Here is a 16,203-nt window from a genome sequence, read left to right as displayed (position 1 = left end):
TTGAATGAGCTTTTCAGAAAGGCCCTCAAGATGGAGGTCTCTGCGATGTGCTAATCTGGGGACCAGAAAGGGGGACCTGTCCTCAGGTGCTCTAGGAAGGCGTGTCCCTGCCCCTGGACGTTCGCCTCCGGGGTGACTGCACTCGCCGTCCCAGTGCAGAACCATGCCCACGAGAAAAACCAATCAAGCGCCGCGATCCTCCTTCCTCTCCTGTGCCACCGCCCACTCCCAACAGGCTGACAATCTAGACAGCTCCCCGTCACTAGTCCGACTTTTCCATCTCCTCCCACTCCGCGACACACTCCGAGGCGCGGCGCGGATGGGACGCCGGCGGAGTCAGCGAGCATGCGCGTCCGCCGCGAGCATGCTCAGTAGCGCGCGCGGCGTCCCGGAGCCTCGCCGCCGAGCCGCGAGCGACGCGGAGGTCCCCGCGGCTGCTGAGGGAGCGACAGGAAGTGAAGCGGCCCCGCCAGGCGAACGCGGCGGCGGAACCCGAGGCGGCGGAAGGGGCTCTGCGGCGACGACGTCGTCGACCGGGGAGGCCGAGGGAGCTGAGCGCCGAGGGGACGCTCCCGCTCGGAAGCCAGACCCCGAGGCGGGCAGGATGGATCATCACCAGCTGGGGACCGGCCGCTACCAGGTGGTGAGTGTCCGGCCCCGGGACCCAGGCCGCGCTGCCCTCCGCTCCCCGGGGGATCCTCCCGGCCCCATCCCCCGTCCTGGCCTAGCTCCCGGAGGCCCGCTCCCACCAAACCCTGTCCCGGATATCCCGGAACTTGCTCCTGCTCTACTCCGCATTCTGATTGCCCGACTCAGACGCTCCAGAGACATTGCGGTGGCGTCCACGGGCAGGGTGGCTGGGTGCACGTACCTGTCGGGAAAGGAGGCTGTCGCCGTCGTAAACTGGGTGGGTGGGATGGAGCTGGGGAGAAAACCGGCTCCCAGGCTGTCGCTAGAGGATGGCTCTAGAGCTCTGGCCTCTCTGGTCTAGTTAACCTTGTCTCTCTGCCGTTCTCCATTATGTTCGCATTAAAAAACGCGACCCATCCCTGCTGTGTGTGTGTCTGCGTGGGTTTTGGCGGGAGGTGCAGTGTTTTATTAGAAAAAAAGATTCCTAATGTTGTTTGAAAAAATTAGTTTTCATTTAATACATGGTTTCAACAGCCCTACATGTAGAAGCCTTTGTAACCATGTTTAAATGAGTGAAACATGCCCTGTGTATTCTTTGTCGAAATTTCTACTGTAGTTTTTCCTTTGTGTATTAATTCTAGCCGTGTCATTGGAGTTTTCTATTGTAAATCTCCCTATCACAAGTAGTTAACTACTGTGTTGCAGCTAGATCATATATTCATTTATAAACTTGAGAGGAGAAAAGGATTACTGGCTATTGTTGATGGTGAACTTAATAGTTTATAAAGTTGTACGCTTAGCCTCAGATTTCACCCTTCGTGTCTATTGTATGGGTGTTGTGATCCAAGAATTTCGACTAAGTGCGTTCGGACCAATATGAAGGATTACTGAAAGACGGGCTCTCAATTGTAATTTTTCATTTTTCTATGGTAAGAGTTCTGTATCTTCTGGTTTATATCCTGTAATACCTCCAAATAATTCAGATTATGAGTTTCTGAAAACTATCAGAAAAAAATTATCAGAAAGTATTTAAAGAATGGTATAGAAAAAATTGTTGACATTAGATTAGGATGTACTTTTCTAGATGACAGTTTGGGGTGGCTTCATATTTTTAAAGACACTTTTTGTGTTTATGGAACTAAAATGCTACAGATATTTTGGATAATTTTATCATTGGTACTTGCTTCATTTTTTTTTTTCCAAATCTTTCCTGTTCTCATTGTTTCTTTTAGTGATATGAACTGATTTGAATTCTTTCTTGGGGCTACTTTTGCTTACTGGACTCAACCACAACATGATTCATGTCACTACTCCAAATATTTTTAACTGGGTAGCTGCTCCTTTAACAATTTATTATATTGTCTCTTTTGCTTTCAATAGGTCTTAAGTAGTTGAGACTATTTTCAAAATTCCTCTGGATAAGTTGTTGCAGTTTACTTTCAGTGTGAAAATATTTCTTTTTGTCTAAACTTTCTTTCAAAGTAAGAGAACATTATCACATTTTGTTGCCTTTTTTCCTTCCGATCAGAAGCTGTGTCCTATATAAACTTTGGGTGGGTGGAGGCATTCCATGAGAGCTGAGGCCAAAAATCATGTGTTACTTCCTTTAGATAGGATATTAGTTTTTCCCCTTGCAAGGAGAAGGATTAGAGAATTTTATCACAGTCTAAATTTGCATTTTAATTCTTTTAGTTGTGTAATTACATGTAATTTTATCTCTCTGGGATAACTCTTGGTTTTGTAAAGAATGACATTCAGTTTCTCGACTGTACTGAGGAATATGGCATCAGGTACAACTATATTCAAGTTTTAAGTAGACTTTGCACCTAGATATCAATCTGAAACTCTAGCTTATATGATGAACACAACTATTTTATGGCTGCATTTAGCTCAGTTTTTTTTTTTTTTTTAAAAGTCTGGAATGATTAATCAACTGGAGTAGTAAACAACTTTGCTTGTTGCATGTTTAGAGATGATTAAGTCAGGAGATAGGCAGATATACATAGGGGTGTGAAATGCGTTGTGTAACTGTATTACTTATTTAAAGAGCTAAAATTCAGTTCTCCATACTTAATGATGCCTAGGACCAGGAATGATTTTACTGCCTTTAACTAGTGTATATACTTTATTTGGGAGCTACATTTTTTTAACTGTCCAAAAAGTGTTTTTTATTAATTTTTTAGTTAATATAAAACTAGGGAATTTCATTAATGACATTTTAAAAATTATTATTTTTATTTTTTTGTATGAGTATGTTGTTTGCATGTATGTAAGTGCATCCGTGTGGTGCAAGGCCCATGGAGATCAGAAGAGGGTGTCCGATTCCCTGGAACTGGAGTTATGGACAGTTGTTAGCTGCCATGTGGGTACTAGGAATTGAACCTGGGTCCTCTACAAGAGCAGTTAGTGTCTTAACCACTAGGCCATGTCTCCAGCCCCCATTACAACATTTTCATGTAGGTATATTATTATACTTTGTTCTTATTTGCCCCTCACTTCCTCTCTTATCTTCCTCCCTCCCTCCCTCTGGCCCTCTTTCTCCTGGTAGTCCCTTCTGCTTTGGTGTGGCATATATTCATTACCCCTCTTGTTTGCCCCTACTTCTCCCTTTAGACCCTTTCTTGCCTTTCATGGCATATATACATACATACACATGTATTTAAATCAAAATTCCCAGTATGAGAGAAAACATGTTGTATCTGCCTCTCTGAGTCTGGCTTATTTCACTGAACATATTAATCCCCAGTGCCATCTGTTTTCCTGTCAATGTATAATTTCATTTTTTATGGCTGAATAAAATGCCATTGTGTGTATATACCATGTTTTCTTTATCCATTTATCTGCTGAGGGACCTCTAGGCTAGTTCCACAACCACTGGTGGTGGTGGTGGTTGTTGTTGTTATTATTATAATTATTATTATTATTTTGCCAGCCTGGGCCTTGTACAGTCTAGGTAAGAACTCTACCACTGAGTTATAACCCAAGCCTTGGTTTTTGAGATGGGGATAGTTGTGTAGCTCAGGTTGACCTAGAATGCGTGGACCTCCTGTCTTAGCCTGGCTTTGGAAACTTTTTTTCTTCTCTTTGTGTGGTATATTTTTTCCCTTTCCATTATTAAAAGGATCCAATTTTGTTGAATACACAGATAAAATCTAGAGCTACAAAGTCTGATTACTCTTCTGATTTCAGAAAAAAAAAAAAATCAGGCATGATGTGTACTTTCACTGTGTTATGGGAAGTTTAGTTGTGCTTGGTAGGAAAAGAACATGTGCCAGACTGTTCAGTAGTTAACCTGGCTTGTAGCTGTTGACTGCATTCTAACTTTGATGTTCTCTATTTTAAAGGCTCATGTACCTGCACCAAGCTGACTACTAAGATTTAAAAGGTATTTTGTATACAAGTTAAATTGGCAGTTGTGTTACTTGTAACAGTAGTTTTCTGAGCTATATACTACAGTGATGAGAATAGGTGTTCTTGGAATATTTCTAACATCTAAACCTCTAGCATTGAGAAATTCTATAGTAAAGACAGTAGTTTACATTTGTTTACTCTGGTTCTTCCTAATCTTTGACCACAGGTGTGTGTGTGTGTGTGTGTGTGTGTGTTTACATTTTTTTGGTGTTTTTTTTTTTTTTTTTTTTTTTAAGAAAGGGTTCCCCTGTAGCCCCACCTGTCCTGGAACCTCCTATGTAGACCAGGCTGGCCTTGAACTCACAGTGATCCGCCTGCCTCTCCCTCCCGAGTGCTGGGATTAAAGGCGTGCGCCACCACACCCGGCTGTGTGTTTACATTTTAAGGTAACATTAACTGTTATAAAATGTTGATTTTTCTACAGAACATAATTTGAAGTATTTATACTATAAAGCTTGAGTACCTTACTCCTGTATATTGAGAACTAAAGTTGACCCTGATCAATTAGCTTAGGAAGATTTGAAAATGCTAAAAACAAATTTGGGGGCTGGTATGTAGCTCAGTGGTAGAGCACTTGCTTAGCATGTGCACAAAGTTCTGAGCCGATCTTTACCACAAAACCAAAACCAAAACAGTCTTCAAAGTCATTTGGACTTGTATTTAGGTTGCTCTGTTTGCAGTTAAAAAAGTGTGTTTGTGGGGCTGAAGAGATGGCTCACTGGTTAAGAACACTGGCTGTTCTTTCAGAAGACCCAGGTTTGAATCACAGCACCCACATGGCAGCTAACCACTGTCCATAACTCCAGTTCCAGGGGATCCAACAGCCTCTTCTGTCCTCTGCGGGCATTGCATGACATGGGTGCACTTACAGGCAAGCATAACACTCATACACATAAAATAAAAATAATAAAATTTTTTTTTAAAAAGTGTGTTTATGTGTGTGTGTGTGTTTGTGTGTGTGTATGCCATGTGCATGAGGGTGCCCACAGGGGCTAGTTATTTCCTTGGAGCTAGAGGTATAGGCTTTTGAGAGCTTCCTGACACAAGTGTTGGGAACCGAACTCAGGTCCTTTGTAATAGCTACAAGGCTCTTGACCGTCTCTTCAGCCCCCAGATTGCAACTTTTGAGATACTGGTTTAGTTACTTAATATCTTAAAGAATTGTTTTCTCATATTATTAGACCACCTCATAAGGATTATTTATTGTGAGAATTAAATGCTGTAACATAAAATATAAAGGCTGACACATAAGTAACTACCGTTTTTATAAGCTAGTGAGTTAGTCTGTTAATGTCTCATGGTTGATGACAGAAAACAGAAGGCTCCTAAGTCAGAACAAATGACATTACTCATAGCAGACCAAGCAACATGCAACATCAGCATATTTGAGTAGACTTTCCTTGTTACCCAGTTCTGTGAAGTTAATGAGTGTTTGAGTAGACAGAAGCAATGGGTTTACATCACAGCTAAGGCACCCAGCTCAAGAGTGTAGCACTTTTTTTTGGAGGGGGGTAGGAAGTAGCTATCATAGTAGCAAATAACAATGCTAGTTTGTCTTAGGAAGGCAGCCATTGTGTTTGCCTTACCCTTCTTGTTGCCTTTGTTACTTATTACCAGAAACAGTTCAGTCATCAGGAAGTGGAAAGCTCTCTAGGACAGCACACTCAGCTAGAATGCGGAGAGATGTTCAGGCCCAGGATCACTGTCTCACCTGAGGTGTGTTCTGGGTGATAGAGTAGAAGGTGAATTTTAGGTGCAGTCATTTGCTTTCATTTTCCATTTTACCTTATGTTGCTTTCTAGTCACCTCCTCTTGACTGCCTGATTCCTTTGACCTTCATTTGTTTCTTTAGAATTTATCAGTGCACTTTATCTGTCTTTTATTCTTACCCCACCTTTTACATATCTCCTTTGCCAGCTGCATAATTACTTTTCAGTTCTTGTCTTGCTTTAGGTCTGTTATGTTGACACTGAACTTTGTCCATGAAATGCCTTCCTTATTCCTGATATTTCTTTTGACATCTTTGACTTTTTTTCTCTGCTTGAATTCTTTGTAGTTACTCCCTGTCCCTTAAGTGATGGCACTTTCAAAAATACTTTTAACTGGGTAGCTGCATTTGTAAGACCAGCCCAGGCTGGGTGTGGTGGCGCATGCTTTTAATCCCAGCACTCCTGAGACAGAGGCAGGTGGATCTCTGTTGAGTTCAAGGCCAACCTGGTCTACATAGTGAGTTCCAGGTCAGCTGTGCTACGGGGAGACCCTGCCTCAAAAAGACCAAAGAGAAAAAGTAAGACCAGCCTAGATTCAAAGAGAGAAGGAATAAATAAGCCCCCCCCCCCCATTTCTTTTGATATGGAGTACACACTATCACTGACACTGTGCAGCTCTGGCTGGCATTCAATTTCCAGCAGTCGTTCTGCTTCAGTCTCTCCCAAGTTGCTGAAATTATAGGTATGAGCCGCCCTACCTGGCTAAACTCCCATCTCTTAATGGGGTAGAGGATGTGCCTATGTGGAGGGAGGAAGCTGATGTTGGTCATCATTGAATCAGTCAGTTTGACCCCTCAGTGGATAAATACCAGGAATGTTTGGGACCCCATCTGCTCTGAAGTTGTGGTAGTCGGACTGAGACTTGATTGAAATAAGAGATCTTAGTTCTAGTTCATGAGTATTGAAGATAATAATATTGATGGCCTAAATGAGTTTGTTGGTTTAAGAAATAGAAAGAGGGCTAGGCATGGTGGCATACACCTTTGATCCCAACACTTGGGAGGCAGAGGCAGGCCAGTCTCTGTCTACATAGTGAGTTCCAGGCCAGCTGGGGCTACAGGGAGACCCTGTTTCAAAAACAACAAAACAAAGCAACAAAACAACAAAAACAAAACAAAACCAAAACAAGAAACAGAAATAGAAATAAAGCCATGTGGCTTCTGTGAGGTGAAGGGGATGGTTCAGAACACAGTAACTTCTGTGGTGAATTTGATAGAAAGGTGGAGCTCTCATAACTCCAGTTTGTAATTTTTGTTTCATGAGAGCAGTCAGGTCCAGCTACTTAACACGATGCAGACTCAAATGAAGATGTGAGACTCTGGCCTGAAGTGGGGAAATCAGTTCACTCTTTTTGTAGCCTGCTGCTTTAGTTCATGGCAGGCAGACCTCCAGAGTCCAAGGGACTGCCATCCCCACGCTAGAACATGCCGTTCTCTGAGTCAGCAGGAGCAGAGGCTCTTCTGATTTGCTGGGTGAATGTTCAAAGTCATGCCAGCTTAGAATAGAGATAGCCACTGCCTTGTGCTAAGTTCAGGATGAAGATGGAAGGACTGAGTCAGAGGATACAGCCAACTAAGAGGTAAACTGACTTTGAGCTGAGGTTGCAAGTCCATGGCATATGCTCCATGACAATTTTACTGGAGTACACATATAAAACTTAGACTCAAAGATAAGATTGTTCAGAATTTCAGTGTAGTGACCTCAGAGTATTACACAGGCTGGGCGTGGCTATATACTCCTATAATCCTAGCACTTGGGGAAATGAGGTAGGAGGATTGCAAGTTCTGGACCAGTCTGGGTTATACAGCAAGATCCTGTCCCTAAAACCAAAACCAAACTAAATCAGAAACATGTACCCCCCAACCTGTGCCAAATCACAGGGCCTTCTTAAGATGGGATCACCACAGTGATCACATACTCATACAAAAGGCCCTAGAAGCAGCCTCTGCACATGTTGTGGTGGTGACATAGACCAGGAATTAGTAAACTTGTTCTGTACAGGTCCAGTTAGTAAATATTTTAGACTTTGCAGACTATGATTTCTCATGCTTCTCATTGCTCCTCAAACTTGCTCATGTAGTGCAGCAGTGTCTATATGAAAAATGAGAGGATATGACTGTGTTCTAATAACAAAATGGGCTGATTTGGCCGGCTGTATCATTTTAGTGTAAATGATACAGGAATGCGGACTACACAGTGCACTTTTTTTTTTTTTTTTTTTTGGGTCTTTTTGAGACAGGGTCTCCCTGTAGCCACAGCTAGCCTGGATTCGCTCTGGAGACCAGGCTGGCCTCAAACTCAGGAATGTACTTTTTATAGGTTGGCTGAAGTTTTGTCTGTTGAAAGATGCTTCTGAGAAACGAACTTAAAAAAAAAATTTATTTAATAACCACATATTTAGAAGAAGCATTTCATCACAACAGCATTGACATATTCAATAACAATTTCCAGAGCTAAGATGCATCTCTTTCAAAATTGGCTGTAAATTTTTAGGTTTACAGTTGAATTAATACAGTTATACAATATTGTACTCAGTATAAACCCTATAAGACATAAAATTAAATGAGGTTTTAACCTTTAAAAAAGATCTCCATTTCATCATTAAAATACACAGTTTCATACAGAAAAATACATTTTTAATACAATTGACACTAAGATGTTTGCACATGCGTTTCTAATCTAGATATCTTATTACTAGTCACGGTTACTTTCTGAGCTCCTTGGCATCTGAGCATGGATATAAAGTCATCAGGTAGATTTCAGTGGAGAAATGAACTTTTAAAACTGCTAGTTTCTAAATCCTAGGAATGTGGCAAGATTGGTTTTCATCCCTTACTTATTTATACCTGGTAGTCTGGTAGGTACTTCATCTGTCAGTAGAAATAAGGTGGAGATCAGAGAGTAGTGGGAAACTCTCCCTGTGAGAACGGCAAAGACAGGTTTTTTGGGTCCTGTAGAGTCATCCTTGTGCCTCTGTGGTTACCTCATTGAGTCTGCTGCCGTTCTCATTCCTTGATTTTTTTTTTTTATGTGTTTTTGTTTGCTTTCTATTGTGTGATAAAAGCCTTACCAAAAATAACTTGAGGAGGAAAGTGTTTGTTGCATCACATCCAAGTGATGGTCCATCTTTGAGGGAAGTCAGGGCTGGAACTGAAGCACAAACCATGGAGGAACACTGCTTAAAGTCTTGCTTCTCTGTCTTCTGCTCAGCCTGCTTTCTTATACAACCCAGAATCACCTGCCCAGGGGTGGCATAACCCACAGTGGACTGCACTTCCCACATCACTCAACAGTCAAGAAAATGCTCACAGACCAATCTGATAGAGGAAATTCTCCAGTCCCATTGTGTCAAGTTGATGACTGAAGCCAGCCATGGCATGTGTAGCACCTATTACCCAATACTCTAAACACTTTAATTATTTCTTACCAGTTTTTTCTCCTTTGAATGTAAGCTTTAGATGGCCAGAGAAATTTGTTTGTTCACTGCTATCTTTCCATATCTGGTATATGGTAGCAACTCAATATTTGATCGGAATGAATAAATGAATAAATCAGTGAAAGAATGCTGCTAAATCTTGCCAGTGTTATTCTTATGTATATATTTTATCATTGCTGCTGATTTGAGGTTTTTGCATTCTCATCTAACCTAACAGTCTATCTTAGCATCTATTGTTTAATGTCACCTCCCTGTCCTTCTCTCCTTCCCTTTTTTTTCTTTCTCTCTGTTTCTCTGAATGGTATCCCCTGGAGTTATTCTGTAAGTAATACATGAAGTTGTGATACCTTGGCTCTGCTTAGTTAAATCTTTGTTAACTGTGAAGTGAACAAAGTTGTTACTTTTTTGGTATTGCTTTGATTTTTTTTTCAATTGTTTTATTCATTCTTTTTAAAAGATATCATTTTTTAAATTATGTGTATGTGTATGTATATGTGCATGTGAATGCAGTGCTGCTGAAAGCCAGGAGAGGACATCGGATTCCCTGGAACTGGAGTTACAAGGCGTTGTGGGCTGCCGAGACATGGATTCTGGGAACTGAATTTGAGTCCTGTACAAGAGCAATGTGTGCTGTTAACCACTGAACTATCTCTCCAGCTTCTTGTCACTTTTATATTATTTAGCAACTATGTTCTTTTTATTCTTTTTAAAAAAATATCTTATTTTTATTTTATGTGTATGAGTGTATTGCCTGAATGTATGTGAATGCACCTGTGTTGTGTGATACCTCGGAGGTCAGAAGAGGGCTTCAGATTCCCCTGAAACTGGAATTAAGGACTCCACGTGGGTGCTGAGAATTGAACCCGGGTCCTCTGTAAGAGCAGTTAGTGCTCTTAACCACTGAGCCATCTCTCCAGCCCCCTTTTTTATTCTTTACTTAATGTCTGACCCACATTCTAAAATACTGTTTAGTAGTATGTATATTGATAATATATTATTTTGGAATTCTGTTTGTATTCTATATAAGTAGTTCTGACATACATTTACATAACTATGGAATATATTCTGCTGACATTTATTAAATATGAATTTACTGACATGAACATTATAATTAAGGGTAGCTTTTCCTACCATGTGATTCTAAGTCTTCATTATGTATGTGTTTTCAGGCCATATTCTTATGGTTTCTTTTAAAAGTTTGATCACTTACCTGGAATTAAGGTGTGGGTAAAATTCTTGTTAAAGAATGCCAAATGCAAGTTGGGAAATGCTTCAGTTTAAGATTTACTATCAGATTATTTCATGCTTTTGACTTGCTTACTTTTAAGATTTGTTTGAACATGAACAACTTAAAATAATTTAAGTTCAGGAATGTGCTTGGTTTTGCTTTGTCTGTGATGTTTCTCCAGAGTTACTCTTAACATTATATAAAGAAGTGGTACTGCTTAGCAGCTTTGAGAGTAAGGAGATAAACTAGAGTTTATTGTATGAAAGTATCTTTTAGTTTGATGATGTAACCTCTTTCCTAATTTTGCAGGCCTTAGGACATGTAGCCTGTTGGATATTAGAATGAAGAAATTCAGTGGTGACAGTTTTGATAGGACATCTGTTTTCTTTACCTCAGGAGAGTTTATATCTATGTCAGATGACATTTTGTGATTTCTTCCAAAAGGGAGGGAGTCTTAGCATAAATCTTTTTTTTGAATTATTTTTATTTATTATTTTCATTTTATGTGTATGAGTGTATTGCCTGCATGTATGTGAGTGCACCTGTGTCATGCAATGCCGCGGAGGTCTGAAGAGGGTGTCGGATTCCCCTGGAACTAGAGTTAAGGACGGTTTGTAGCTGCCATGTGGGTGCTGGGAATCGAACCCGGGTCCTCTGCAAGAGCTCTTACCTGCTCTTAAGTCAGTGCTCTTAACCGCTGAGCCATCTCTCCAGCCCCTCAGCATAAATCTTGAGACTTGTACATTTGTTTGTAATCTTAGGTGAGCAAACCGAGCAAGTTTAGTTCATCTCTGCCTAGTTTATTATTGCATTACATATACTTTTCAGACATGTTTTATTCTTTTCTCTGTCCCTTCTAATTGCCATGACAAACTGTACTGCCTTTTGCCTTCTGGTGTTTGAACATACTGTTCCCTCCTTTAGTTTTCTCCTCAGGACCAATTTCTATTCTTTTTTAAAAAATACTGTATTTTATGTGTATGAGTGTATTGCCTGCATGTGTGTGAGTGCACCTGTGTCATGCAGTGCCCTTTTGTTGAATCCCCTAGAACTGGAATTAGAGGTGGTTGTTAGCCACCATGTAGATGCTGAGATTTGAACCTGGCCTTCTGCAAGAGCAGCCACGTGCTTGTAACTGCTGAGCTATCTCTCCAGCCTCTCTATCCTTTTTTTATGTCTGCATTTAGATGTTATTTTCTCTAGGAAATGTTTCCTCACTTTCTTCCTCTCTCCATTGCCCTTTCTACTTTTTGCTTCCAAGGTCTTTTCTGTCTTTTTGCCACCTGTACCTGTTGTAGCTTTGTTTTACAGTGTATCATTTTCTTCATTAGACTGTAAACTCTATGGGAAGTTGGACCTTGTTTATAATAGTATATTGCATTGTTCTGGCCTCTATATTATAGAGGTACATACTTGTGAAAGAAATAAATAAATGAGCTGGGTGTGATCATGCACACCTGTAATCTCAATACGTGGAAAGTTGAGGCAGGAAGATTATGTGTTTTGGCTTATCTAGGCTAGATACCATCTCAAAAAACCAGAATAAACAAACATATGAAAATGAAAATAAATAACTGAATCCCTTTTTTTGAGTGGTTCCAAGTCATATATGGAAATATAAATGTGTTATGTTTGTAAAGTGATATGTACTTTTATGAAGTATTGGAACAGTAATAGTATCCTATACAATCTATATAATGCTGATACTGTTGATTGTTGATGTTCATGATTAGGATATGTGCTGTGTTCTTGTAATATTGCTAATGAATCTTTTTTTTTTTTTGGACGTGGTCTCCTAGCCCCAGTCCACCTGGAACTGAATATGTAGACCAGGCTGGCCTCTTATCTCACAGAGCTCCACCTGCCTCTGGCTGGGATTAAAGGCATGTACCATCATGCTGGGTGTTTGCTAATGAATCTTTTACATGAATTCTGGTGTTTTTTCATCATTCTTCTCATCAGTAGTTTACATTTGCAAGGTGGTAACCATGGTTTGATAATTTGTTCTAGTCACTGTTTTCCAGGTATTTTGGATTAGGGAACTACTTGATCATTTTCTTCATCCATCCCATTTGATAAAAATTTTTCAGAAAGTACTTCTGTTTAAGGTTAAAAGTAGAAGTAGAGTGCAAACTGAAAGTGGGCTATAAACTCTCAAAGCCAGTGGCTACCTCCTGGAATGTTCAGATCCCTGAGATTTTACAACCACCCTAAACAGTACCACCAACTGGGGGCAAAATATTCAAATACCTGTAGGGGACATTTCTCCTTCAAACCCCCATAAATATCGTGACCAAAAACATCTGGGGGAGGAAAGGGTTTATTTTATCTTAACATTTCCTGTCTCAGTTCATCATTGAAGGAACTCAAGGCAGGAACCTGGAAAGAAAAATTATGGAAGATGGGTCTGGAGAAATGGGTTAGCAGTTAAGAGCACTGACTGCTCTTGCAGAGGACCTGGATTTGATTCCCAGCACCCACATGGTGGTTAACAACTGTCTGTAACTCCAGTTCTAAGGGATCCAACGTCCTCTTCTGACCTCCACAAGCAAGCACTGCATGACATGGGTGCAATACACACATGTTGGCAATACACTCATACACATAAATAGTAATAAATAAAATTAAAAATAAGAAAAAGAAAAATCATGGAAGAATTCTGCTTGCTGACTCACTCTCTAGCTTGTGTTCAGCTACCTTTCTTATATAGCCCAGGTCCACCTGCCTAGGGATGGTACTGCCTACAGTGGGCTGGGCCCACTGTCTGTCAATTAGCAGACAGTGTCCCACAGGCATGCCCACAGACAATTCTTTCTAGAAATTCCCTCTTCCCAAGTGACTCTAGGTTTTGTCAGGTGACAATAAAAATTAACTAAGACATTGTTGAAAATATAGAGTTGGGCATGGTGGCATACCTCTTTAATCCCAGCACTCAAGGAAGCAGAGGCAAATGAATCTCTGCAAGATCAAGACCAGCCTGGTTTACATGGCGAGTTCCAGGCCAGCCGGGCCCACATAGGAGACCCTGTCTCAAAAAAAACAAAACAAAAAGTATTATATAGCAAATAAATATAGGGGTACACGATTGCTAACTTTGTTATGTCTCTGTTTCCTTACGTATTTCCTGTACCCAGGATTATCCTGGCAACATATTTTGCTTACTTGTTTGTCTTCTGATAATCTATAGTTATTCAGTTTATATGTTTACACCTTGCCAGCTTTTGAGCGCTTTTAGTTTTGCATGTACCACTTTGATGTTTGCCCTTTAACTATAGTGGTACCTTGGCGCTTGCTGCTTCCTGGATGAATCATCAGCAACAGCATGTATCACTGTATTTAATTTTGCTTGAAGACTTTGTTCTTAGCTTTCTGTGTTTGTTAAGGGAAGAATAAAAGTTTCTATGGAGAAAGTTGGTGTTTCAGTCCTGTTTCTTATTAGCCTGTGTAAGTGTATTCACTCCCTATGTTACCTAAGGTCAGTATAGTAATGACACTTCTTTCTTCTTGCTGTAGCTTGTTAGTTCCTTAAAGCTCCTTAGTCTTAGAACCTACAGGTTCTAGGTGTTGATGGGCTTGGTACCTCTTTCCTTTATCCAGTATTATACTGGCAACCTATTAGGCATTTTGTAAATGTTGGTTAAATGACTAATTGATAACTGATTGACTGAAAATGCATGAATCACAGAAACAATTGAGGCTTTGAGATAAGGTTAATAACTCAAAGTCATGTATCTGGTAAGAATTCTCTGTATCTTACATTTAGATCTCATAACACCAAATCATGTTCTTTTTTAGTGTATTCATTTAGCGACTACCTGATTTTCTAAAAGCATGTGAAATCAAATAAGCAAGCACATTGTGCTGACTTCTAAAATGACAAATGAATGCTTGTACAGTAACCTTGAAAGTTGTGCTTTAATTCTCTTATAGATAAACTTAACCAAATCAATTAAATATTATATAACTAGATAACTAGGTGTAGTTCAGCCCCTCTGTGTTTAGAGATAGTATCCATAGCTATGCATTCAATTTTAGCTCAAAGTCTTTAAAGCTGGCTGAGGAACACATGGTTCCCTACAAAAGAGCTAGAATGAATGGTCAGTAGTAAGCACAAGGGAATTGCTGTTTGGAAGCTGAAATCTAATATGCATGGTCAAGAGTGTTGAATGTATTGAAGCTCTTAGGTTGATGATTAGAAAAAACTTGAAATTTAACAATGAGGTCATCGTTCTTAGCAAGTAATGTTTAAGAGAGCACAAAATTAGACAGTTTTTCTCTTCAGGATGTTTGTGACTGAAAGAGATGAGACAGAATTAGTTCAAAAAGCAGTTTAGTGTGATGTAAATAAAATACATGTGGATAATGTAGGTAGACAGCAGTAAGTCACAGATAAAATTAAAAGGAAGAGAAAATGCATTGGGAGGCATGATCTTCTCGTATGTTTGTCTGACATTTGAGAGTGAAGAGGATGAACTAGGATAGATGCCATAAGACTAAGTTTAGAAATGCAGAGGTGCAGGCGAGAGAAGTTGAAGGATTTTATTAAAAATCTTATTTTTATTCTTTTTATTTTTGTTAAGAACTTCTTTTCCTTTGTGAAGCAAGGAAGCACAAGTTGACTTGTTTTGTGATTGTAGAGGGAAAAGGAATTGAAATCCCCATCGTGGATTGAGTAATGGTGGCAGCACGCTGGGATTGGAAAATCAGGATACCAGTCTGCACAGTTGTCTGCCTTGTTTTCCTTCCTCCATCAGAAGACAACAAACACATCTGGATAGGGTTTGGTGGGGTAGCTCTGGCCAGATGAGAGAACTAAGGAATTGATGGTACTAGTGAGAGTTGTGCAAGGCTTTTGTATTATTGTCCTGGAGATAGAGGATAGAAGAAAAACCAGGAGGTAGTGGAGGACCTTAAGAATAGGCTCAGTAGAAGTAAAGGAGTGGGAAATGTCAGGACCAAGCAGTAAAACTGCTTTTGAGAAGCACTTCTTTTTTTCTTTTTTTAATGTTTTTTTTAAAATTTTATGTGTATGAGTGTATTGCCTGCATGTATATAAGTGCACCCATGTCCTGCAATGCCTGAGGAGGAGAGGGCATTGGATCTTCTGGAACTGGTGTTAAGGATGGTTAGCCGCCATGTCGGTCCTGGGATTTGAACCTGGGACCTCTGCAAGAGCAGTCAGTACTCTTAACTGCTGAGCCATCTTGCTAGCCTCCAGAAGCTCTTCTAAATGATCACCAGAACAGGGAGTCTGCCATTGGAGGTGAGAAATGAGATAGTCACTGGATACCTAACTCAAGATACCAGTACTTCATGCTTCATAGCAGAGGGGTTAAAATGGCTTAGCTTGTAGTAAGAAATTACATTTGTCTAGGAATGTGATAGACAGGGTTTTCTCTAAGATCAATGACCTCTCTAGCCGTGTATATTTAGCTATGCTTGCAGTGCCACACATGTGTTCCTTCCCACTGAGTGGGCTCTAAGTCCAATTAGATAGCTGTTGATTACCTCCAAGATAAAAGTGCCACTACTGCACCCATATAGTTTGCTGTGCTGTCATTGTTAGGGCTTTAAAGCTGGGGTTGGACCATTGATTGATTTGAAAAAAAATAAAAGAGATGGCTTAGCTGACTGGTATTAAATTAGGATTTAAACCTCAGGGAGGTGATACTGGGATGGGGAGTAGGTATTTTGGAGTAATTGGACTTTTATTATTTTTCTTTAATATT

General features: G+C 40.2%; 1 protein-coding gene across 1 annotated transcript in view; it reads left to right on the top strand.

Moving 5' to 3' along the window:
* The first annotated feature begins 304 nt into the window (after window positions 1–304).
* Ndfip2 (Nedd4 family interacting protein 2) overlaps window positions 305–16,203 on the top strand; it is a 64,345-nt gene continuing 48,446 nt past the window's right edge. Inside the window, exon 1 of the mRNA XM_008849105.3 lies at window positions 305–643. Within this exon, the coding sequence (XP_008847327.1) occupies window positions 320–643 (324 nt within the window). The 5' untranslated portion in view covers window positions 305–319. The remainder of the gene's footprint in view (window positions 644–16,203) is intronic.

Source organism: Nannospalax galili, unplaced genomic scaffold, assembly GCF_000622305.1.
Source record: "Nannospalax galili isolate Female #2095 unplaced genomic scaffold, S.galili_v1.0 scaffold140, whole genome shotgun sequence".
NCBI classification, from domain to species: domain Eukaryota; kingdom Metazoa; phylum Chordata; class Mammalia; order Rodentia; family Spalacidae; genus Nannospalax; species Nannospalax galili.
This window is presented reverse-complemented; position numbering and strand designations above follow the sequence as displayed.